Source organism: Phasianus colchicus, chromosome 3 (assembly GCF_987193195.1).
Source record: "Phasianus colchicus chromosome 3, bPhaCol1.hap1.1, whole genome shotgun sequence".
Lineage (NCBI taxonomy): Eukaryota > Metazoa > Chordata > Aves > Galliformes > Phasianidae > Phasianus > Phasianus colchicus.
In genome coordinates, this window is record NC_143438.1 from 45041836 (window position 1) to 45065878 (window position 24043).

The 24043-nt window shown below is 38.7% G+C and overlaps 1 protein-coding gene across 8 annotated transcripts in view; it reads right to left on the minus strand.

Moving 5' to 3' along the window:
- The window catches only part of PTPRM (protein tyrosine phosphatase receptor type M), a 460562-nt gene that overhangs the window by 22243 nt on the left and 414276 nt on the right, over positions 1-24043 (minus strand). For all 8 annotated transcript variants that reach the window (XM_031588942.2, XM_090137388.1, XM_090137384.1 and 5 more), the window contains one exon: positions 10671-10768. In XM_031588942.2, coding sequence (XP_031444802.1) covers positions 10671-10768 — 98 coding nt within the window. The remainder of the gene's footprint in view (positions 1-10670; positions 10769-24043) is intronic.

Consider the following 24043-nt stretch of genomic DNA (forward strand, 5'->3'; position numbering starts at 1 on the left):
ATCTTGCTACATTAAACTGGCAACACTGAATGGTAACATTGAAAGTTGGGTAGGACAAGGTGAGTAGTTCTCTTTTTCTGACTTTTTACCAGGATAAAATTTAAATCGGAATAGAACTGAGTGAAGGGATGGAAGAATACAGCACCACATTAGGGTCCTTTTCATCTCTAGAGGGTTTAGCCCAACACCCTGCTTGGGAGACCTGGCTCGCTGCCACAAAATTATACAAGTATCCTAACAGCTTTTTCCTACTGGAAAGCTCCTAGAGAACAGAGGTGAAGTTCAGACAGCAATAAGCAGAGTTTTGTTTATTCCTCTGTGCTTGTCTTCAGATCTAATAACCATGTTGGTATTGGCTAAGAAAAAAAATCTTCGCATTTTTCTTCATATTTAATCTGTTCAGCACAGTTGCAGGACAATTTGCAAACATCAGTAAATGGAATTGCCTTCCACATGGAAAATCTTCAAGGTGGGACACAGGGAAAGTCATCACAGTACTCAGCACTCCTGTACCAGGAGCACCACTGTGGCCCCTTAGAACACCAAGGGGCAGTTCCAGGGTCCCAGCCCCTGCACCTCAGGATCAGTGGCAAGCACATATTCACCTCCAAAACACATCCACCAGCTACAAGCAATGAACATCCAGTTCAAAAGCATTAAATGTTGCTGCAAGCAGGTTAGTAGCTACTACTGCTATCTGTTGTAGCATCTACTTGATATCTTTTCAGATCTTATCCTGTTTGGATAGATCTCCAAAAGCTCTCTGATAGAAGCTAAGCAAAACACACTGAATGCTCACTGTTTTGTCTGTTTTGTTAAAACAATCCAGATAATTCACACTGTTCAGTCCCCTTAGGCCAGCAAAATGACCCTTTATGGCCACTGCCAGAAACTCTTTCAAATTCCCACCTATGACTAAAGATGATTTCTTGACTCTGCATGAAGAACAAGGCCGTTCATACTGCCTCTGGCTTGAAGTAGCCCAGTGAAAACTGTGTTGCTGGAGCTAATTGTCTTTTCCTGCCTGTTCCCTCCTCCTTTCCATAGGTGGAACCTGAACCACACAAACCCAGCCAGCACACGTCTGAAGGAAGCAGCTGCTGCCATGATCCTGGTAACAGCACTACTCATCTGCATGTCTCACTGTTGCTAACTTTAGCTTTGTCTCTCTCTGATGGGTGCCTGCCATCCGCAAAACAGCTCTAGTTTAGTAAAATAAACAATTGGGGAAAAAAAAAAAAAGCCCTGGCTGAATTAAATTGCTCAGCCTTGATGGAAAACATGCCTGTTTCTAACTTGGTAAGTCTAGACAGTCTGGATTATGAGTAAGAACTGGGGACATTTAGAAAGACTGATTTAGAAGAGCACAGTAGTCCCTACCTTCTTCTCAAGTGTTGGATTTACTTCCACCTTTTTTTTAAATCTTATTTAAGATGATCCAGTGAGTAATTAGGGAAGTGCTGGGGGATGTTGCACAGAAGTTATAGCCCTCTGTGCCTCGTGCTGCTTGTGCCCACTGGGGACTTTATACTCTGTAGCACAGAGGATGTGGGGCATGGAGTAGATTAGAGCAGAGCAGAAGGATCCATGACAACACAATTTCCTGAAAACTCTCCCAAGTGGAATAGGGGTTGTAACAGCTGTGGGAAAGGTGCCAGAACTGCAGTCATAGCCACAGACCAACAGTAAATGATTCACTCAATGCAAGGAAAAAATAAAACACAACTTTTTTCTTTCTCTCTTTCCTTAAAAAAAAAAAAAAATTGGCTTTTTAAAATACTTTTGGCTCTTGTTCAGTTATCCTGTTGCATGTGCTGTGCTGTAGACGTGGGAACTCTATGGACTTCTGATTAGCCAAAAGTTCAGTAAATGCTTAAAGATTAGTTTCCTATCTCCTCCAAGGTTCCTCAAGTAAATACGATAGGGTCTTAAAGAAAGGAGTAAACAGTGTGAATTAAACTCACACTTATAAATGCTTATTGGACCAAGGCCTTTATTTGTACAGGGAAAGACAATTGCAGCAAAATAGAATATGGTATTTCTCATCAAATATGAGAAATGCTGCTGGTAACATATGTTAGTTCACTTTTTCTTTTTAGCACAGCTTTAGCTACTGTGTCATTATGAAGCTCTTTCCCTTTTTATAAACATTTGATACATATTTTACAAAAAATGTACCAACAGAAGGTTTAGCTGAATAATTGATATATGAATCCAGAACTGAATATTAAGTGCATTAGATTTTTTTCCACACAGTTGCTACCATTACAGTAAATATCGGCCACAAAGTAGAAAACATGATTTTGAAATCTCATCTGAGCAGAACTATAATTGGGAGTTTGTTCAGATACACCCCACATTTATATCCGAACACACTGCCAAAAAATACAGATGTTCATCACACGATGAGATAAAAGGGGTGATTGCCAGAGACATAATGAAAATGCTCTGGTTTAATCTATTCATCCCAAGGTACACCGTCCATTTGTTCCAAATGTTTATTTTACTAATAATTTGAGAAATCTGGAGAATATGATTATCTGCTTTGACCTCTCCCTACCCTCATCCCCCAGCAAAATAGTCTAATGTGAGAAAATAAGAATTAAAAATGAAGGTGGAAACTTGTTCTTGCTACTTCTAAATATAACAAACAATGCAGGCAGTAGACAGATAATGAACACAGATTGTGACTTCCGAAGCTGTATATTTAGCCATTTGGCAATGTGACACATCTAGCTAAAGGCAGTATGAAAGCCAGGACAGTAATTCATTTACTTAGAGGTTTGGAATAGGAGGAATATTACAGAATTAATATGTGAGCTGGCTGTGAAAAATACTTTGCAGTTCCTACAGAACAGTTTAAATAACAATGATTATTCAGAATTTCCAGTTTCCTTTGATTCTGAAATAGTCTTAGCAAAAAGGTGGTATAACTGGCTATGCACTGAAAGGACTGTCATTACTGAAGAGCAGCATTATATATTCTAATTTAAAATTAATCCCAAACTAAGTAACGATGATAAGCCAGACATAAATTTTGAAGTGAAACCTCTAGGGTATAAAATGAAACAGCCAACTGAGCTCACTGGTGAAAACTTTTAACAGGTTTTGCAGATAGAAGTAGGATAACATCATATACTTTTATTTGGCTGACTTGAAATAAAGGAACATCCAATAACTGGAAGTATTTTTATTTAAATACTTTTCAAACAAAAGTGTATTGTGATGAAGAACATTTTATTAGTTACAAACCCACCTCTGACTGAAGATAAAATCTAATTCTTTCTTTTTCATTTTGCTTTAGAGTGAGTCAGTTAATTGATCTATACTTCATTTTATACTTTTCTAAATGAGGTATGGAAGAGAATTGAGAAATACAACATTTAAAATACTGTTTGGCACCAGCAGATGAATGGGTCTGTACAAAAGGCAGCCAGAAGTCTTTCTGTGGTTCACAGTTCCCACAGGGTGAGAGCTCTATGAATTTTACTTGCTCAGCCTAACTTCTTCCAGCAATGACACAGAACTGATATCATTCACCACATTCTGCTGCCCTGTGCTGCCCCAACGCTGTTATCTTAGGCTGCCCAATGGATGCACTTTTGTTCAGCTTCTGCCAAGAAAAGTTAGCTATCTGGATACTAACTGCTTTCTACCTGAGGGAATAAATGCAATCCATTTGTTCATGAAAACTGCATATGTTGTTAGTATACAATCAACCGGGCAGGTTGGGTTGACCATACTTTGGCCTTAAAATGGAATTAGTCTGGGAGAATTGCTTTAGGGTAAAGGTGACCCAAGGTAAAGTTGTTTGTAGTGTTCCTGCCTTCACTTGCTAGAAAAACATAAGAATATGGATTACTTCTATTTCATTGCTTATGTTTAGGCAATTTTGTCTCCTGCTGGTTATCAAAAAAGACTGTATATTAGTGCACTTTAGTACAGCCCTGAAGGAAGAAAGGCTGAACACAGAGCGCATAAGAAAGGTGGTTCCATGCCAAGATGAAGAATGGCTACAGGATTAGCTGGAGCTCCTCAATGCCTGTCTTAATCCCCTACAAAACTGTGAAATCATGGGCACACTGCTCACATCTTGTGCTCTGAGAACCTGATGTGCCTGCATTGAGATGAACAGCCTGTGCACTGAATCATGCTTCTGTTCCAAGAAGAAAATCATGCTTTATGTTGAGCTACAAAGCACTGCCGAGTTAGCTGGTTGTTTCTGACTCTAAAACCTGATCATCTGATGTCAGATTAGAGAGCTATACATGGTACCCTACTGGGTACAGTCAAACTGTGTTGGTTTTCCCAGGATACTTCTTTCCTCACAGAAAGACTCATTCCACAAGATTGCTGAGGTGAGCAGCCCTACAGTGATGGAGCCATTTTGTTAGTCATGGCATTTCAAAGGGAAACCTTGAAGACCTTTTTGCAAACTGTACTTTTATTTGCATCCTACACTTCAGCAGCAATTGAGGAGCTAGTCCAACAGTGGGGTACATGCATTTGTGTATCCTTACACCTCTTTTATTTATTTCTCAAAACTTATCACCTCAATCAGACTAATGAAGGTTAAGACACTAATCTCAGCTGGCGAACTCTCTTTGAGGCATAGCTTTTACTGGAAAGAAGAAGCATTTAAATACTGAGATCTAAAACCATGTCTGTTGTGGGTGATGTGGGACAAAGCTGAACACTCGTAGCTTGATGTCTGATGTAGTTTGGTGATGTTAACATTGCTAATCCAGGGACATCTTTATTAAACAATTATAAAGAGTCCTTCCTTCTCCTTCCCAAAGAATAGCAGCCATTTTTTCCCCCTAAGGGCTCATCCACTGCTGCACATAATGGAATAATGCCAACTTGTTTTTTCTGGCTAGAAGTCTAGAAAGCTGAAATCCCTTTTGTCTACTAGAAGAGTACACTGAATTGAAAGATGAACAACAATTTCAAATTACAATTGTTTTCTTTACTTCCATTGATACTCTGTAATACTATAATCTCTACTGTATCCAACAACAGATACTGGAATTACAGTGAAAGTAAAACAAAACCATGAAATACATAATAATGTATTTACCTTAAGAGCAGGTCCTAGGTTTTCTAGATAAACATGCTTAAGAATGAAAGCATTTCTAAAGGGGGAATGACAGTATTTATAAGTTTTTGAAGGTGAGACTGGAATTACATAGAGGTAAGGATGGTTTTAATACAACAAGCTTTCTTCTTCTCATGTATAAACTATTTTCTCTTTCTTTCAGGAGAAAAGTTTAAATGAAATCTTAGTCAGTAGTATGCTTATAAACAATTTGGCACATCGCCTAGGGAGCACTAACACCAGTCCCCTGAACTAACTCCAATGCCAGTAATTTAGCTTATCACATTTAGAGGCAATTTCAATTATATAGAGTGTTCTTCCATTTATACTAAATACAAATATGCTATTTGTTGGACGTGTTAAAGAGTTGTTCTGCTTTAACCTCTACAATATCTCTGTAATGGGTGATCTGAATCTTAAATACAGTCTGAATTCAGCTTCATTCATTAGAGGGCTCTTCTGCATGAAGATTCTCAAAACTTTAAAATACATTAATGTGAACTTCATAATAGGTTTGTATCAAAAGAATTCTGTTTTATTCTAAGAACAGGTGGTAAGTCTATTGGGAATTTCACACGGGGTTAGTTTTCATGCTGCTGGAATTGCCTATGAAGTTTTTGTTTGGTTCTAGCAATATGTTTTAGTGAGGAGCTTTTGGACAGGACTTTACTTGACAGTTTTTCTTGGATGTCTGATGTCTGCCCATAACAGAAACATACCATAAGGAGAATCTGAAAATAATTAGGAGTTCTGGATTTCGTTCTTTTCAGGAGACACATTTGTATCTCCTTTAGAATTGTCTCTTGAACACTGAACAAGGTTGCACATCCTGAGCTCTCAAGGCCCAAGCGCATATGATTGCTTAGGACAGGGACCATATAGATTCTTTCTCGTGAAGAACAAATCTTTTTCTGACAGATTTTTTCTTACAACAAAGAATGATTTTTAACCAGCCAGCCCGAAGGAGATGTTCCTTCCCTGTCAGTTGCTACATTTTACCGCTTTATGGACCTTCTCACTGCCATGTAGACCCCACATTTTTTAAGCATGAAGAATCAAAGCCATCAACAGTTTTGCAGCAAAGCAGATGACAGGCCTTGTAGGTCAACTGCAGGTCCAGTCAAACAAGCAGAGGATCAGCTAAGCTGCCAACTTTCGGTGTTCTTTCTTTTTCCCTATGCAGCCCTGATGGCTCCAGGGTGAAAAAGTCACCCAGAGGAGGGTGAGATGGTTATCAGGAAAGCTCAACACTCCTCGAAGGTGTTGGTGAGAAGCTGTTTTGATAGTGTGAATGCACATGTGCAGGAGTAAGGGCTATTTGCCACCCTACGGTGACCTTTGTTCCCCTGTTTGTCTCACATCTGTTCTGTTGTTGTCAACTTGGCCTCCTTTAAAAAAAAAAAAAAGTCTTTTTGTGTGCTTATTAACACTATTAGCACTGGCTGTTTTCTAATTCTGGATAATAATTGTGAAACTCTAATTACTGCAATTACGATGCTCCTAGGGTGAGGTTTCATTTTTTATAATTATTTCTCATAATTTTTTTGGTAAATATGTTGTTATTTTAAAAGCATGATAGACAGTCATGAGTCTTAGCAATGCATTTATATATCAACCACCTCCACTGAATTTCATCAGTGCATTTCACCATTTATTAATCAGATATTACTAAATTCCTCCTGCCTCAAGCAAAAACAAGGAGTGGGAGAGAATATGACTACTGACAAATGACAAATGATGTGACGTGCCAAGTTTGATTCCCCCAGCCAAGTATCAGAACCAGCCTCAGAAGAGCAAAGATGGAATTGACAGCTAGATGGCACAACTGAGTATTTTCTAAGACTTCCCAGTGATTTTTTTTAAGGAGGAGAGAAAAGTTTCAATGTGTACCAGCAACAAAACATTTCAAGAAGAAACCAAGACTTTGGCCAGTATGTGAAGACAGTGATCCTGTTTGCACTGCTTTCTACAGAAGGATCCAGCTATAAGAGTAGTCTCCTGGAATAAGCAAGATGCTCTCTTATGCCTCTTTTCCAATTGTACCTCTGTATGCGGGACAAAAAGTTGCCGTCTTTTAGAGTAATCCACCACATCATGCTAAGTCCCTCAGGAAAAGATGTCTGAAAGTATACTACTACCTACAATTGCTCCTTACTAACAGGAACATGGAGGTCTCTGTATGAATATAATCCAAAATGCATGCATGTAATCCAATTTTTTTGTTTGTTTTTTTAATAGCCTGTTGGCCTGTTGTCATGTTGATATATTTTGATGAATCTTGCTTAATCCATGGCTTGGGAAATGTCGATTTTTGCACTAAAATACAGGTATATTACAACACTAATTACTTGTCTTTCCCTTTCTGCAGCCCTCATTGAGAGGGGAAAGTGTTGACCACAGCCTGAAGAAAACATAGACTTTTTATCTTTGTCTTTCAAGGGCTGCCTGTTTTTTCCATTTTTTTGTAAAAGTTCTTAAGTCAACATAGACTTAACTAAAAAATACTTCATCAGCTGTTATCAAAGAACTGTTCATGCAACTCAGCAATGATTCTTCTAAATGACTGTGAGACCTCATTTAGTTTTTTAATAAACAGTCACATTCTAATGAGGTCTTCATAAAACTGACTAAATATGTTTAGAAATCATTAGCTTAAATTACCAGTACAAAAGTCTCCTTAGGGAGCCCTGCAGATTTTGTGATAAGACTTCTGGCAGATGGATTGGTATAACAGCACAAGCGAGTTCTGAATTTCCACACAAGCAGTGTAAATGTGAGCGACTGGGTAACAGGCTACTGGATAAAGAGCTAAATGTCCCTCAGGTGGGTTCATTAAAGAGAGAAAACAATCAAAACACATTTCTGTGCCATTTAAATACCAGGTGCACAGCAGTCTGCAGGTGCCAGAAACACTGACAAGGGTCCCTTGCTGGAACACACAAGAGCTAAAAGGGATGCATGGTTTTGACAAGTATGCCTCAGATAATGACAGATATTGGCAGATGTACCCAGACCCTGCTGGAGGGTAATGCAGGGACTGAGTCATTTGCAGCAGGTGCTTGCATTAGGGACAGCCTCATGGTGATTCCTCCATTCGCAATTAAAACAGTCCTGATGCATAATGCTCGAGGGCAAGAAGCAAGTTCCTAGCACTGATTTAATGACTATCCAGCCAGTCCTGGTAAACAAATACACATACGCCCCCTCAATGATTAATTCATGAAGGACAAAAAATTGTGCAGCAAACATGTTAAATAGATATTCTTCTTTTCTGAGAACATAAAGTTCTCCTTTACTTAAAATGGGTAAGAGGTTAAAAAATATGAAATAATAGGCCCCTATAAATCTTCTATCAGCTACTGCACCTGAAATAGAAAACCTCAAGGTCAGGAAGGTTACAAGGTTTGCCCCGTAGGAATGCTACCAAAAGGCCCATTTAAATCATTACTAATCAAGGTGGCACAGAGTTTGTGTTTGGGGCTGCAAGACAGATGGTGCGTTGCAATACGCCTCCTTGTTGCTGATGGTTCACGCCCGGGGAGTGGGACAGAAGCACCAATGGAGGAAGGACTGCATTGCTCTGTGGCTCATACAATCTCATGTCCCTTGGAAACTCATTTTAATTTTGCTCTCCTATCTCACCTATGGCCTCCAGAGAAACTAAGAACAAAGTCATTTCTACCACTGTCAGAAGCAAGAAAACTGCAGATCTGTATCCCACTAGGACTCTTGCACCCCAAAGAAATCTCCACAGTGGCACAAACTGTTTCTCACCAGTAAGGAAATACGCTGCCTAACTATACAGAGTGAGCAGAGGCCTCAACACTGGCAGCAAACCTGGCGTGTCCGTGGGTGGTACCTGAAGTTCACACTAATTGATGCTTTCAAATGAGGATTTCAGGAAAAGAGGATGTGGCATTATGTAGTATGCTGGTTTTGTTCTAAGGCTTGTTCATCCATCCCTTCCATCCACCTATCCCCTTTTTTTCTGTGTGCTTTAGTACTTAAGAATGTCTATAAAGCTATGCAAAATTTGCTGGGATTTTAAGGCCCCTTCCAATCTAAACCATTATATGCTTTTATGATTCCTATTTGTACAAATTCATTTTGAACTTCTAAGTAGCCCAACTGTTTCTATCCTCCTCTTCACTCGAGGGACTGAACTTTCAAAGCAGCCTCCATGATGCTCTTTGTCTCTGCAATTAGCTGTACATTGTATTCCTGCAGCAGGTGTTAATTGTAGTCAGAAATCCTACCTTTTTTATAGCTAAAAATAATACTTGCACCTGATCTGTTGGCAGATTTGCACAGAGGTATCTACATGTTAGAATTTATATTAGCAATTGACCAAGGACATAAAGAAGAATAAATTCAGTTTGTAAAACTGGACTTGTTAAAGGAGACAAGACCCAGCCCTTGGACTCATATTACATTAGGAACATTCTTTCCTAGTAGAAACACCACAGATCAGTCACTCCACCAGCATGAAATTTAGAACATGTCTCAAAACCATGTGGCTCACACCAAGATACGTGCATTTCTTATTTTAACACTTAACAATAATTCAACACTACAATAGTTGCAGTAGCTGCAATAAAAGCAGTGGCTTTTTTTTTTTTTTCATTTCAAATGAAAGCTTCAAAAGGAAAAAAAAAAACAACCAACAAACAACAGAACATTCCAGATGAAAAGTAAGACACCAGTATATAGACAAAGCAGTAAATTAAAACACTCAGTTATTGACGGTTGTGAAAAACAAATAAAATGTGTCTGTTCAATACTTGTTGAAAACAAAATTAGCCATAATCAGTTGAATTGGACACCTACTTTAGAAGTTGTCAAGCAAAGAAAGAAAAGTACGCATTATCAGTCAGGTAACTTAAGCTTTCCTTAACTACCGAGCTCCTGAAGAAGAGCTTCTGGTCAATAAATTTGGTAGAAAAGAACAGAACAGTTCAGCTAGAAGAGACCTTCAAACATCATTGGATCCAACTGCCAGAGCATCTCAGTGCCAACAAAAAGTTAAAACGTTGTAGAGGGCATCGTCCAAATGTCTCTCAAACACACAGTACTGTCTACAAATGAGTAAAGTCAATTTATTCTGCTTTAGTCCAGAAGGCTTACAAGAAGAAATGCCCAAACTGGATTGATTTGAACTAACATATTGTGAAGAAGGTGCAATTTCATAGTTTAGATACTTCTCAGAAATCTGTTCCAGAATAACTTCCCTTTTCCTCCTTAAAAAAAAGATGACTCCATATCTCGTTCTGTAACTAATTCCCCAATTTCCCCTAATAGAAAAAGTATGACGCTTTCCCTCTTCGGCAGTCATTGCAAGCTGTGCTGTACAGAATACAACTTTATCAGTTATGTTTTTACTGGGCTACTGTTATCAAAGCCAAGCATCCAAAGCATGCTTAAAAATAATTGGTAATGAATCTCTTAGCAGAGGCAGCTATAAATATTTTATGTGCCTTACTCAGTATATAAGCATCTTGTTGGTCTGCTATTTAATTTCCAAAAGCAAACACCTTGGAAGTCTTTCATCTTTTTAAGTGCGAAAATCACTTACCCTTCCCACTTCTACGAGATTAGTAACCATGATTATGCTGGCTGTGTTCTCATGCCATACCATTCTCCAAAAGTCATATATTGTCTCCTGCATTGGTCCTGAAACAATAAATCAAAGGAAAGGTTACTTTCTTTAAGTCTTGTGATTAGAAGCTTGTCCCTGGGGTAGTTTGAGAAACCATGATTATCCACATGTATTCATATCACTATCATCATATTTTTCATTTAGGGTCAATTTCTTTTCTGTCATCCCACCTATCTGCATTTAAGTATTTTTCTCCTGAAATAGTGCTCTGAAAGAAAGTTAGTTTTCCAGCATCTACGTATTTATCTCTGTAATACCCAGAAGTAGAATTATAAAAAATGGATAACATTACTCTTTCTCTTAACAATTGGATGATAACCTAGGGAAGGTGTATCTTGAATGAAATGAGCCTCGGTGGACTATGTGGCCTTTCTCAGGTTCTAATATTTTTCTTAGTATCTACTATCCATCAAATTACCCCAGCTCCTAAATTGTACTTCTTGAAGTGAAACAGAAGTTATAGTTTCTTGCTGCAGTATATCACTTTGCAAAGCAGTGGGGAAAGCAGTAAAGAACCCTAGTGTGCAACAGCAATGACGTCCTCTGCTGTACTTGTAGAGAAGAACAACTCTGAAAAACTCTGAACATTTTTGTAGATACAGGCCTTCCTCCAGTGTTGCACTGAGACTGGGTCCCAGCCCACAGGAGCACAGGAAATGTCAGCGACAGAAACATAACATGTTCAGAAAACCTACATCACTCTACATATGCCTAGTACCATCTGTTTCTAGCCCATGTGTTTTCATGATGTTTTATGTGTCTACCTGACATTCAGTGTGCCATCCTGAATTGAAACCAGTGGCTTAAAAGCACTAGACCAATAAAAAGAAATTAAAAATACTATCAAGTACTACAAACTTAATATCCATATTGAATCTTTTACTGAACTGCCTCACTGCAGTAAGCAATTATCTTCCTATTTAGAGGAATACCACGAAGCAATTCCTTGAAGGGCAAATAGGTAAGTTAGTGGCATATGTGTTCTCCAGTGAAGAAAGCATAAGTTTCAAAGCATCACAAAATCTCACATTGACAGATTTGGTTATCTTGGCACCCCAGTTTTGGTACTTTGAGCTCGCTTTGAAAATTCAGTTTTTATTCTGAAAGTCAAGTACTTAGCGAACAATGCAGTAATATTATAGGAAAGTAGAACCCAGCTCATCAGGCTATTAGCACGTCAGTCGTAATGTAACTTACTCAGAAGTCAAGTTAAAGAAAAACGAGAATAATAGTTTTAAATACATGAATTAAAAAAAAATATTTTGATTTTCAGCAATTTCAAAGCATATGATGATCCATAATTTGCACAAGACAATTTAGAAATGTTCTGCATTCTCCCCCTTACTTAATTTCTCTGCTTTTAGAAGTGCTACATATATAATTCATTTCACTGTTTTCCCTAAAGTCAGCCAACTTGTCTTTTACTTGTTTTGGTAGTTCATGTAACAGGAGATAAAGGCAGTTAAAACAATAGGAAGCTACGACTGACAGAACACAGGAAATATCAGAAGGTCTCTGAGTAGAATAAATAACAGAATCTAAAACCACAGTTTCTAAATTACCAAACTCATGCTGCTGTTGTGACTTCAAAACCGGTGACCTTCTCTTTTTAATTTACAGCATAGAAGAACTGATATTTTTGAGAGATTTCATTTGGAAATATGTCAGATTTAAGTTTCTCTCCATCATGTAGGAATCTACAATACACACTGTACTTCCAGGCTGGATGTGGCTCTGGGCAGCCTGGTGTGGTGGTTGGCGACCCTGCACATAGCAGGGGGGTCGAAATTAGATGATCATTATGGTCTTTTTCAACCCTGGCCATTCTATGATTCCATGACTCTATGATACTTCTCCATAAATGTCCTGGATACACAATATAGAAATACTCCAAGCAGAATTTTGGATGTTATAGCAAGATAATCAATAAACATTCCAGTGAATGCTTAACGTGCTTATGTTTTAATAATGTAGGTTTCTGGGCAATTAAAGTCACAATAGCATGAGAAAGGTTTTGGACCAACCTCTCCTCCAGGTAAAGGGAAGGAGACTATTTTACTCACTGTAGGAAAATGCTGTCTCTGTATTGCTCTTTCCTTCGTTTCAAATCTCAAACAAATATTTAGCAGAATTACTATTGCTATCAGCTTTGAAGGAATGTAGCTAAAAATAGAAGTAGGGAGAGGCAATTTTCCACTGAGTAAAGGAGTCTGCAAATTCATGACACACTTCTAAGATTATTTTAGCTTGATTAAGGACAAATTATAACAACTCTGTTGCTTCAAGAATCCTGATCCACAGCCTGGTTTAATAAAGAAAATCTAAATGGTTCCACTGCATTGTGTTTCTGCAGGATTGCAATGTTTCAAGATTGTTCATTTGAATATGTTTTTGGTAAAGCTACAAAAAGGGGAGAAAAAATCCTCTGTCTACACAGCCCAGTTACTTTTCCCTTGTAAGAAGCCAGAATCTTTGAGAAACGAAGGGACAATGTAAGAAGTTTCTCTACTTGTTACTCCAGACAGTTTCCTTTCCTACAGTTTCACTTGAAATTGGAGACTGTTGGGCCCTATTTTGTCATTTCCTTCTGACAGTACTGGGAGAACTGGCAACAATTTATTCCTGTCTTTTTTTTTTTTCCAAAGTCAGCATAATTCCTGTGCTTCAGATCCTGAAATTACAAATCCCAACAGAAAAGAGATGCTAAACGCTGCTTTCTTCCTAAATATTTTGAGTTTAGATTATGAGAAAACAAAACCTTTAGAAAAAGACACAGCACTTTTCAGGCCAGAGAATGAGCAATTTTTTGTTCCATTTTACAGAATGTCCTGTTTGGCATTGCTGAGTATGCTCCTTCTGACCTTGCTATCTGAATGATAAAACAATTAAAAGTGCTTGACAGGACTTCATACTTTCCTGCAAGTATTTTCAAGTGTTTTCTCACCTTTCCCCTCTAATTCTTTTATCCAGCCTCCAAACTTCTTCCACATTCAGGACATTGAAAGGAAAAAAAAAAAAGCAACAACCCAAAAACCTATCTCTGAATGTCTCAGAATGCAATTTTTTTCTATCCCATTTTTCTTTTCTTCTTGGCATCTTTCAAATTATTTTCTGACATATGAATAAATTATTACTTGTCTCCAGCCAGTATTGAAAAGCATTGGAGGCTATGTAGGGTTGGAGGATTTATTGTCATGAAGAACTGAACAATTTGATTCTGGAGACTCATGGTAGGGAGAGAAAGAGCCTATAATTGTTCTAAGCATCAGCTAACAGATGTATGCACAGTAGGCAGGAAGGTTGTTCTCAGCAGTTGCCCTCTTGTGGGAGGGAAAGGTCTGAGGAGAAGGCACTGCACTGCCTAACAGTAAGCCTGTGGTGTACCCCATTAGTTACACAATATAGTAGTTGGTATCAAAAATTGCCGCTGTGAAAAAAGAAATCAACAACATACTGCCAAACAAAGATGAAAAGCAAAGGAAAATAAGAAAAAGAAATCAGCCTCCCAAACCCCCAGGTAATTAAATGCATTATTGAAAAAAACAACCCTCAAAAGAAATGAACAGTGGAATATTTCACAACTTTTTGTTGTAATACTAGTAGTTGTTAGTTGCTGCTTTGGGAATGCCAGCATATTAGGAAATGGAAAATCACATAGTTTCTAAGAATGGATTAAACTCTTAAGAAGCTGCTTCTGCCCACAGAGCTTTCTGGAATCTCTTCCACTTGGTGTTGTGAGACTCACTTCTAACAACTGGTATTGCTACTGTGGTGTGTGATCATTTTAAATACTATAAACTAGCCTAGGATACTGAAAAATAGTGAAAACATAGGAAAAAAACAGCAGAAGATAAAGAAAGAAGTAAAACCTGAATCCTGAAATATTTTCAGTGCTTATTCAGACTGGGGCTTGTAAACATATGGGTAATTTTTCATTTTCTAGAAAAGCAAACAGTTTAACAAACAAATAGCTTCTAAAACCTTCTAGCACAGAATGTCAAATCTACAACATAATGCTTGGTCCACTCGAGACCAAACAGTGACATGGTTTAGTGGGCATGAGGGATTGGTGAGGGATTGACAGGTGGATTAGATGATCTTAGTGGTCTTTTCCAACCTTGATGATTCAGTGATAACTATTGTGGCTAGAAATGTGCTGAAAATGAACAGATTCCTTTAAGTTCCACAGGCTCTCCAGAACTGGGCAGAGGTAGCCACATGTGCTCTATGCGCACATGCTCATAGAGGAAACGGACTCTGGATGCATGACTCATGTCTGCAGCAGCATACATCTACCTGATCTTCAGAAGAGTTTAATAAACCTACATGGGTACATAGTGATAGGGCACTTTTTTTAAATTAAAAGAAACGATATTTAGAGTAGACATTGGGGGAAATTTTTCATAGAAAGGGTGGTGAGGTGCTGGCACAGGCTGCCAAGAGAAGCTTTGGATGTCCCATCCCTGAAGGTGTTCAAGGTCAGGTTGGATGGAGCCCTAGGCAATCTGATTTAGGGGCTGGCAACCCTGCCCACAGCAGGGGCATGATTTTTGAGGCCCCTTCTAACCCAAGCTATTCTATGATTCTATGAAACCTCTTTCCAGTGAGGTTTCCCATGCGAGTATGTGGTTGTAGAATGGTCCACTCACTTAGAGGTTACAGCAGGTTACAGCTGCAATGAGAACTGTCTTCACATGTTACTGAAGTCAGACTTGCTCCTTGCCACTGTGATGGCCTACAAACTTGGCACTCAAGGACAACAGGCTGATGTGCCTATAGAGAGGGAGCTGCATGTTAGCTCTCAATCCTTATAGTCCCTTCAAAATGAACTTGAAGTGCAGTTAATTTTTTCTCATTTAATAAATCTAATTGTGTGGCAAAAATAAGAAAAGCCACAAAGGCACAATTAAACTTGCAAACACACTGCCAAAAAATCCCAACCCCAAAATCACTCAACATACACATGAAAGAGTAAAAGCAAAGGTAAACAAACCAAAAATAATTACTATGAGAACAGAGTACAAGCTAATAGATTAAAAAATTCAAGAATGCTCTTTTTCCTAATGAACCTCTTTAAATGGGACAAACTAGCTGTTAGTAAGGTAACTAAGAGAGAATTTCACAGCAGGAAGCAAAATTATAGGGTTACTAATGCTCTGCCAATCCAGTGATCTGATTATCTGTAAGTACATGCTATTTACTCTTTTAGCCGTGCTAGAATTTGGAGCTAAGAGCAAAACTCCCTGTCAGAAAAAAAAAAAAAAAAAGTTTTGTAAAAACTGCAGTTAAATGCTGTTTTAAACTACAAATATCACTGACTGCTGGCAAAGGACATCTCCTGTACCTGAAATGCATTGTCTTCCCTATTAATAGGGCAACATGCCTAACATTTTACCAACAGGAATTTACAGGCACATTATAACATGGTAAGGTTTGCATGAGTACTCAGCTGTCGGTTGCCCAGTAACCTCATGGGAAGATCTTCAGTGGCTGGCAGCTATGAAAACCTGTGGACACGTTTATGTGACTGGGTGTAGGCTAAGGTGCATAAAACTAGGTCCCACTTTTTCATGCAGTAAAAATAAAGAAGTCTTCTTTCTGAAATAGCCAGCATAATAAAAAGGAAAGTGACAGACCATGGTTGTGCTGATTTAGTTGAAAGAATCACACCAACTAGCAAGATAAACCACTTGTTCAGTCTCATTTCCACCCTCCTCAAAAGAGTGAGTTTCTCAGTGGAAGATACTCAGTTACTGATAGCCTGATTTGTCAAGAAGAGCCTTACCACGGACTTCTTAAAGATGTATGCTATCATGTATTTTACTTTCACTCACCTTTCCAGGTGTTCCTAAGGGTTAGTGTCTCTATGGAAGCCAGCAAAGGCCAGAACAAAGCTCTACTTCCCAACCTTAAAAAACTCAGGCAGTGATCACAAACTCTTTCTACAATAACTTCTCAAAGTAGTTGTAGGCATTTGTTCTTTAACAAAAGAGATGCACTTCAACGGACTTTAATTAAAGTCCTATACCGAAGTATGTTTTTATAGGCACTGTATATATGCTCCTACCAATACTGTGGATAAATTTTAGGTCTGAGATAAAACTGTGACTAAGATATTAATAAATCCTATACGTTCATGATTCTTCAACAGCTACCAAATACACACAGATCAGACTTCTGTATTTTAAGGTGTCAATAAAAAAATGATGGGGAAAAAAAATGTCATATTACCTTCTAATGCTTTTATTTAAGTCCTCACCAATCTGCTTAAGAAACCCAAAACAGTGGAGAGGGCAAAACATACACCAAAGCAATGTATCTATTCACAGTCACTAGTCTCCTGTAGGCAAGTCGCTGTAAGAATTAGCATAATAAAAGGCAACGTACATTTGTACTGGCAGAATTTAGCCATAAATGCTTCACTGTTATTTATTAATTGCTAGTTTCTATCTGCCATACTTCAGTATTTATTGTTATTCGTCACTTCTGTGTATCCCAGCTCCATTTTGTGCACTGAAGAATCTCAATGAAATTAAACAAAACCCTGCCATGAGCTGAAGAAATACATTCTCACTTTTATGACTTTATCTGATTTATAGCATTGGTACAGACTGTGATGGTATATCAAAGGCGCTTTTGAATGCCTTAGAAATATTAATTATTATGTAATCTTCAGCAGGGTTATATTGCAATTATACAGCCATGCTATCCTTCCCAATAAAACCGTCCTGTAAATCTCTTCTGTCTTGGAAAAATACCAATAAACAAAGCTGCAGATGAACTTTCAACAAAGATGGTGGGCATTAAGCATGTTAAGCCAGCAGGCTGCCCAAGCAAAGAAGCCTGATGCAATCATTACTCTTATGTAAGGTATGGAAAAAACCTCTCTCTCCTTTCTAAATCATAGTTGAATGATGCTTCCATGGTAGCAAATTCAGAGATGGGGCAGAAAGAAGCCACTTGTTTGTAAGGCAGAAATTATGCTATTTTCTAAGGAACAAATCTATCAGAACTTTAATCATAAACAAAATCAGTAACTAAATGTTCAGTTGCTCCCAACACCACCAGGCTTCACGTTTATCAATCACATGCATTACTTATAGATAAGTAACAGCTAGTACTGTTTTTTTTTTTTTTTTTTTTTTGGCCTTTTGCAATGATACTATCCTACAATCCAAAGAATAAAAAATTCACAGTATGCAGCCACACTATTCCACAGTATGCCACCACAGCTACACACAGGTGGACTGAGCTATGAATTTAAAGTAAGTTTTTTCATGATTTCCTCACCGTGGACGCATTGTCAATAGAACACAGATCTGACTGAATCTTGTTAGCTTGACATTTCAGGAACATACTGCTTATAAAGAAAGCCGAAATAATTTACTAGGACAAATCCTGCCCAATGCAGCTACTGGCAATGTAGATGCCTTCTACTGTATCCATCGTTCAGGGAAAACACAACCATCTCTCATTATCAGCCAAGGGACAGCACAGTGAATAGTAATTGGCTGATTTTCAAGCACAAACTAAATGCTACCTGCTGCCAGCCAATGAGTCACCAAGCGCTGCTGGCTGCAGATTGCTCTATGCGAAAATTGGCTTTCACAAAATGAAATTTTCAAAGCGCTTTCAAGTCCCATTAGCTTCAAATGAGGCTTAGACTACTAAGTGACTGAGGCGCAAGCAGAAATGTTACCTGCTACTCCCGTGGGACTGACCAGTGCTTTGGCTGGCCTTCTGTACCACCGCCTCCTACATTTTGAGGAGCCAGCATTAGGTCTTAAACAGGATGAAGAAATAGAAGAGACTTACCTGCATATTCTCTATCTCTTTCCAAATAAAAGGAACAAAGAAATATTTGGCCCACAACAAGCCCATTACAACATACAGTAGTCATGAGTTACAGCACTATTATTTCATTAAATTTATGCAAATGCTTCAAAGCAGCTGAAATTAAAGAAAACTACATAATTCTAAGCTCCCACTTAATACGGAGATGCTTCAAAAACATTCTTTGAGCAATGGCAGAACTGATAATTCTAGAGATTTTTTTAATTGGAAATTAATAATCAACTTCAAAATATGTATTCTATACACGTGTGTATGCATACATATATCCAGCTCCGGGCAACAAGGTACCAACCACTCATTGCCTGGAGCTGGATGATTTCTCATGCTGGTATTTCCTCTGATCCTACTTTGCAGTCTTTCTGTGAGCAGTTAGAAAGCTTTATTGGAGTGTGGTATTTATTCTCTGGAATATTAGACAGCATTTTCTTTTATTCCTTGTTACAGAACTAACTAGGCAGGAACAACACACATCTCCGTGTGTTATTGTGTCTGCGTTATGGCACCATCTCAAATGGAACTCCACTGTAGTAGGATCTGCCTTACATATAAAATGCACATGAATGCACACAAGGTATTCCTGCTTCTCACAATCTAAACACGCCTGGAGAGACAGTGGGAAGCACGATAGGGGCAGAATGAACCAAACAGGTCTGGTATAATATGCAGCAGTCTAAACATGCCAGCTCCTTCACTATTTCCAGATAATCTTAAGTGTCCCTTCTCCATGTGACTATTTCCACCATCTTCAGAAATAAGCCAATGCTGCACTGAAATATATTTTTAAATCTGAGACCAGACTTGACAGGTGCTATTTAAGACGTTTTTATAATGCTGGTAGCTAATGATACCGGCTAACTTTTCCATCAAATAAAGTGTTACACACTTATTGATTGACATTTCTCCATGGCCAAATTTCCAATACTAGCTCAGTTTGTTCTGTATCAACAAAGTAAAATGAAAATGTCATATGAATTTCCAAAGAATAAATAGCATGCTCCCCTAACACCTTTTGACTACTCACAGACAGATTGCAGATTGGGAAGAGAGGAACTGCTGCCCACAGAAATTGCCCAGATCTACTCAGTTAGCCTGAGATTAGGCAAAGCTAAATGCAATAAAGGCCACGTACATAGTACTACTGACTACATCTGTCATAGCATTCAAGGAAGCTGTTTTTTTCTGATCTCAATGTCAGGAAAGGAAAAGTCCCTCTTCTCCTCCCCACCCCTATTTTTAATGTTGTTCATCCAGTATAATTAGAGAACTTTCTTTCATATAATTTGCCACACATCAGAGATGTTAAATGTTCTGTTCCTCTCATTGACATTTTTTCCCCTTTTCCAGACTGCACTAAATCCAGCATTTTTCAAATTTTGCATTACAGTAATAAAAGTAAACTATGCAGAACTCCCAGAGGTTAGGAATCCCCTGGTGAAGACAGTGGGTGATACACAAATAAGGCTAGGGTCTTGAAACTTAATCTCACACAGCTGTTCAGGGAGCACTGCTAGGCAATGGCTGGCAGGAAGTATTTCATTTTTTTTCTGCTATGAAACAGGAACACTTTCAATAACTGCACTTGTAACTAGAGGGTTCTGTCCATTAGAGTGCACTGGCTACAGAACAGAAGCTGGTCTTACTCATGCACGGACTCTCCATGCCCTCCAGACTTTTAATCATTTAATTACAGCCAAGAATGTAAATAAACAGCACAGGACTCCTGGAAAACTGAGGCATGGATTACAATTGAATCAGATTGAACAGAAATGTGACATGTTGGCTGCCCATCTGTAGCTAAAGCTCTGACTGGAACATTACACCTGGAGCCTTGTGTCCAACGTTTGCACCTGAACTTTGTCAAAGCAGTCCAACAGAAAGTTTCAGTTTAGCTGAATCAATGCTTTCTGGTAAAAACCCTCTAATTTCTTACTTGTGCATTCTTTTTTTAGTTTCTAATTTGTGTATTTTTCTCAGTAAGGCTGATTTGCAGCATAGAAATTGGAATACCTTTAAATCACCCATTTTAAAAAGTCCATCTGAGCTTGAGAGTTAGCTTAGAAAAAAGTACATTGCCTGTAACGTTTTCCAACTTAATAGTCTTAGGTAGTTGATTTGTTGGATGGGGCTCTTCTAACTTCTAATGCAGAATCAATTTTGATGATGGATGAGAACTTTAAGATCATTTTATCCCTTCAGTACAAGATACCTTAGGGAATGGACAAAAGAACCTAATTAGTCCTTTCCATTTCTACTTTTCTGTTTTCACATTGAATCAGTCATAAGCATCAGGATGTAATAAAATCATCACTATTCTTCAGCTCAAAAATATGAGTTCATTCTGGCTACTTCCTTCTTTTATTTTTCCCCGGGAGAATACTGTGAAGGAATGTTGCCCATGCTTGTGAGTAAGACACTCAGATGCTGTATTCTTTGAACTTGTGCAGAAAGTTTAAATGCATTAATATGAACACTTTACCAGATGAAAAAATAAGATAATTTAGGCTACATTAAAGTTTAAGTAAAGATGCTAGCAGAACCATTTAAAAGAAAAAGTTTATTATCCTTACAGTTATCTCCTGAGTAAGATGTATCACTCACCATGTATTTTTCTACTTTAGGCTGGAGAATGGTGGTAAATTAATTTCTTTCTCAGTAAACATAGTATTTTTAATAGATCTCAGAAGTTATGGCAATACTCAGAATCCAAAAGATACTAGACAAATTAAGAGGTGTGTGAGGGTCATTAACAAATAAACACGTATTTGACGATTTTCCTTTCAACTTTAGAATAATTATAGAAAATATGAAATCTGACTGACATAAAAATTCTCTCAGGAGAAGTTTGAAAGAGTTTGGTGTGGTTAAAGCAAAAAATGAACTGTCTTATTTGTTTCTGGATACATTTGTTTCTGAAAGACGTTGTGAATTCGCTGCATTCTTTTCTTTCAGCAAATGACAAGTCCAAAAGCCTTCTCACACCTGATGCCAAGTTTCCTCCATGCTACTGAAGACGGGCTGAAAAAAAGACTTCAGAGACAAAAAGATGCTTTGACTTCGTGATTTTCCTGACAAACAGTATTTCTCTGCTCTTCTGCCTTAGTATTAGACACTGTGATAGACAGGCATGCTAACAGTACTTCATCAAGAGTGCCAAGTACCTTCATTATCAAGTCCAACTTATCAGATTCCTTATTGAGATGGACACCCTAAAATCAAACATCAGCTTTTCATAATTTGCGTGCCCTAAAAACATGGGCGGATGAGGTAAGTTTCTAAGAGTGATGCTCTACCAATCTTCCCTGACCACCAACAAAAAAGATTCTAGTGCACTATTAAGTATTCAGTATCATTTCTATTGGTTGCTGTTAGTTTCAAAGTGTTTACAAAGGCAGGCATGTATTTTATGCAAAACATAGGCACTCATTTGTGAAGAATGTAAGTGACTCTATCTAGTAATGAATCCATCAGCACTTTTTCTGAGATGTTCTAATTCGTCTCCTCACAAAGGTCTGGAGAAGTGTAACACTGTAACAGACTCTAAGACAGACTTTGATCTGTTAGCAAACCATTAGCTCTGCATTTAGAGTTCCACCCTTCATGGAAAGCAACTGGGACAATTTTTTATAAAGATGGAACTATCAAAGAGTTGATTAAGACAAAGACATAGAAAAATGGGATTCATGAAAACGCTGAAAGATCAATTGTTCTAACAGAGTTATTATTAAAATATCCTGTAATAAACAACGAAGCAGGGAGAAAGTTGTTCTCAGGTACCACAATGTGGCAACTGTTAAAGCGTTGACTTTGATAGTTACCAGGTTTTACTAGACATTACCAGAATCATAGAATTGATTTTATGTTTAGGGTTGGAAGGACTTAAGATCCCCTAGCTAGACCCTTCTCTGCCATGGGCAGGGGCACCTCCCACCAGATCAAGTTGCCCAAAGCCCCATCCAGCCTGGCCTTCAACACTTCCAGGAATGGGGCATGTACTGCTTCTCTGGACAGCCTGTTCCAGTGACTCATTGAAGAATTTCTTCCTTACGTCTTATCTAAGTAGACCTTCTTTTAGTTTAAAACCATTACCTCTTGTCAGGCTACACTCCCTGACAGAAATCATACTGCACTATAGAAGGCTTGAAAGCCTTCTCTTCTTCAGGCTGAACAAGGCCAGCTCCTTCAGTCTTCAGTTAGTAGATAGCTGCTCCAACCCTCTTATCATTCCTGTGGGCCTCCTCTGGACCTGCTCCAGAAGCCTGATTTTCTTCTTAAGCTGTGGGCCCCAGAGCCAGATGAAGTACTCCAGGTGGGTCTCACAAGAGTGGGCTAGAGGGAGACAATCATCTAACCGAATCATGGAATCACAGGAGTAGGAAGGGACCTCAAGAGATCACTGAGTCCAACCCCTCTGCTAAAGCAGGTATCCTACAATACATCACATTGGTAGGTGTCCAGATGGGTCGTGAATATCTCCATAGAAGGAGATTCCACAACCTCTCTGGCAGCCTGTGCCAGTGCTCCGTCACCCTCACTGTAAAGAAGTTCTTCCACACGTTAGTACAGAACTTCCTATGTTCAAGCTTTAGACCATTACTCCTTGTCCTATTGCTGCACATCCCCAAGAAGAGCCAGGCCTCATCCATTTGCCTCCCATCTCCCTTTAGATATTTATAAACATTTATCAGATCCTCTCTGAGTTTTCTTTTCCCAGGCTGAGCAGGTTACTCAGCCTTTCTCTATATGAGAGGTGCTCCATGCTCTTTATCATCTTTGTGGTGCTCCACTGGATTCCTACGAGATCCCTGTATTTTTGGAACTGGGGAGCCCAGAATTGGACACATTAGTTTAAATGAGGCCTCACCAGGGCAGAACAGAAGCAGACGATCACCTCCCTCAACCTGCTGGCCATGCTCCTTTAGATGCACCCCACAATACCATTGGCCTTCTTGGCCACAAGGGCAAACTGCTGGTTCATGGCCAACCTGTTGTCCACCAGGATCCTCAAGTCCTTCTCCACACAGCTCTTCTTCAGCAGGTCATTACCTAACCTGTACTGTGGGATTGCCCTGAGACAGGTGAAGAACCTTGTATTTGACAAAGTTGAATCTCATGAGATTGGTACAGCCTCACCTCTCAAGTCTGTCCAAGTCTCTCTGGATGGCATTCCTTCCATACAGCATCACATCACATAAGTTGGCATCATCCACAGACTTGCTGAAGGTGCACTCAATTCCACCATACATGTAACCAACAAAGATGTTAAATAATACTGGTGCCATTAATGAACTAGAAGGAACACCATTTGTCGCTGGTCTCTACCTGGCCCTTGAGCTGTTGACTGCAACGCTCTGACTGCAACCATTCAGCCAGTTCCTTATCCAGCTATCAGATCCATGTCTCTCCAATTCAGAAAAATTAACACTGTGCAGCACACT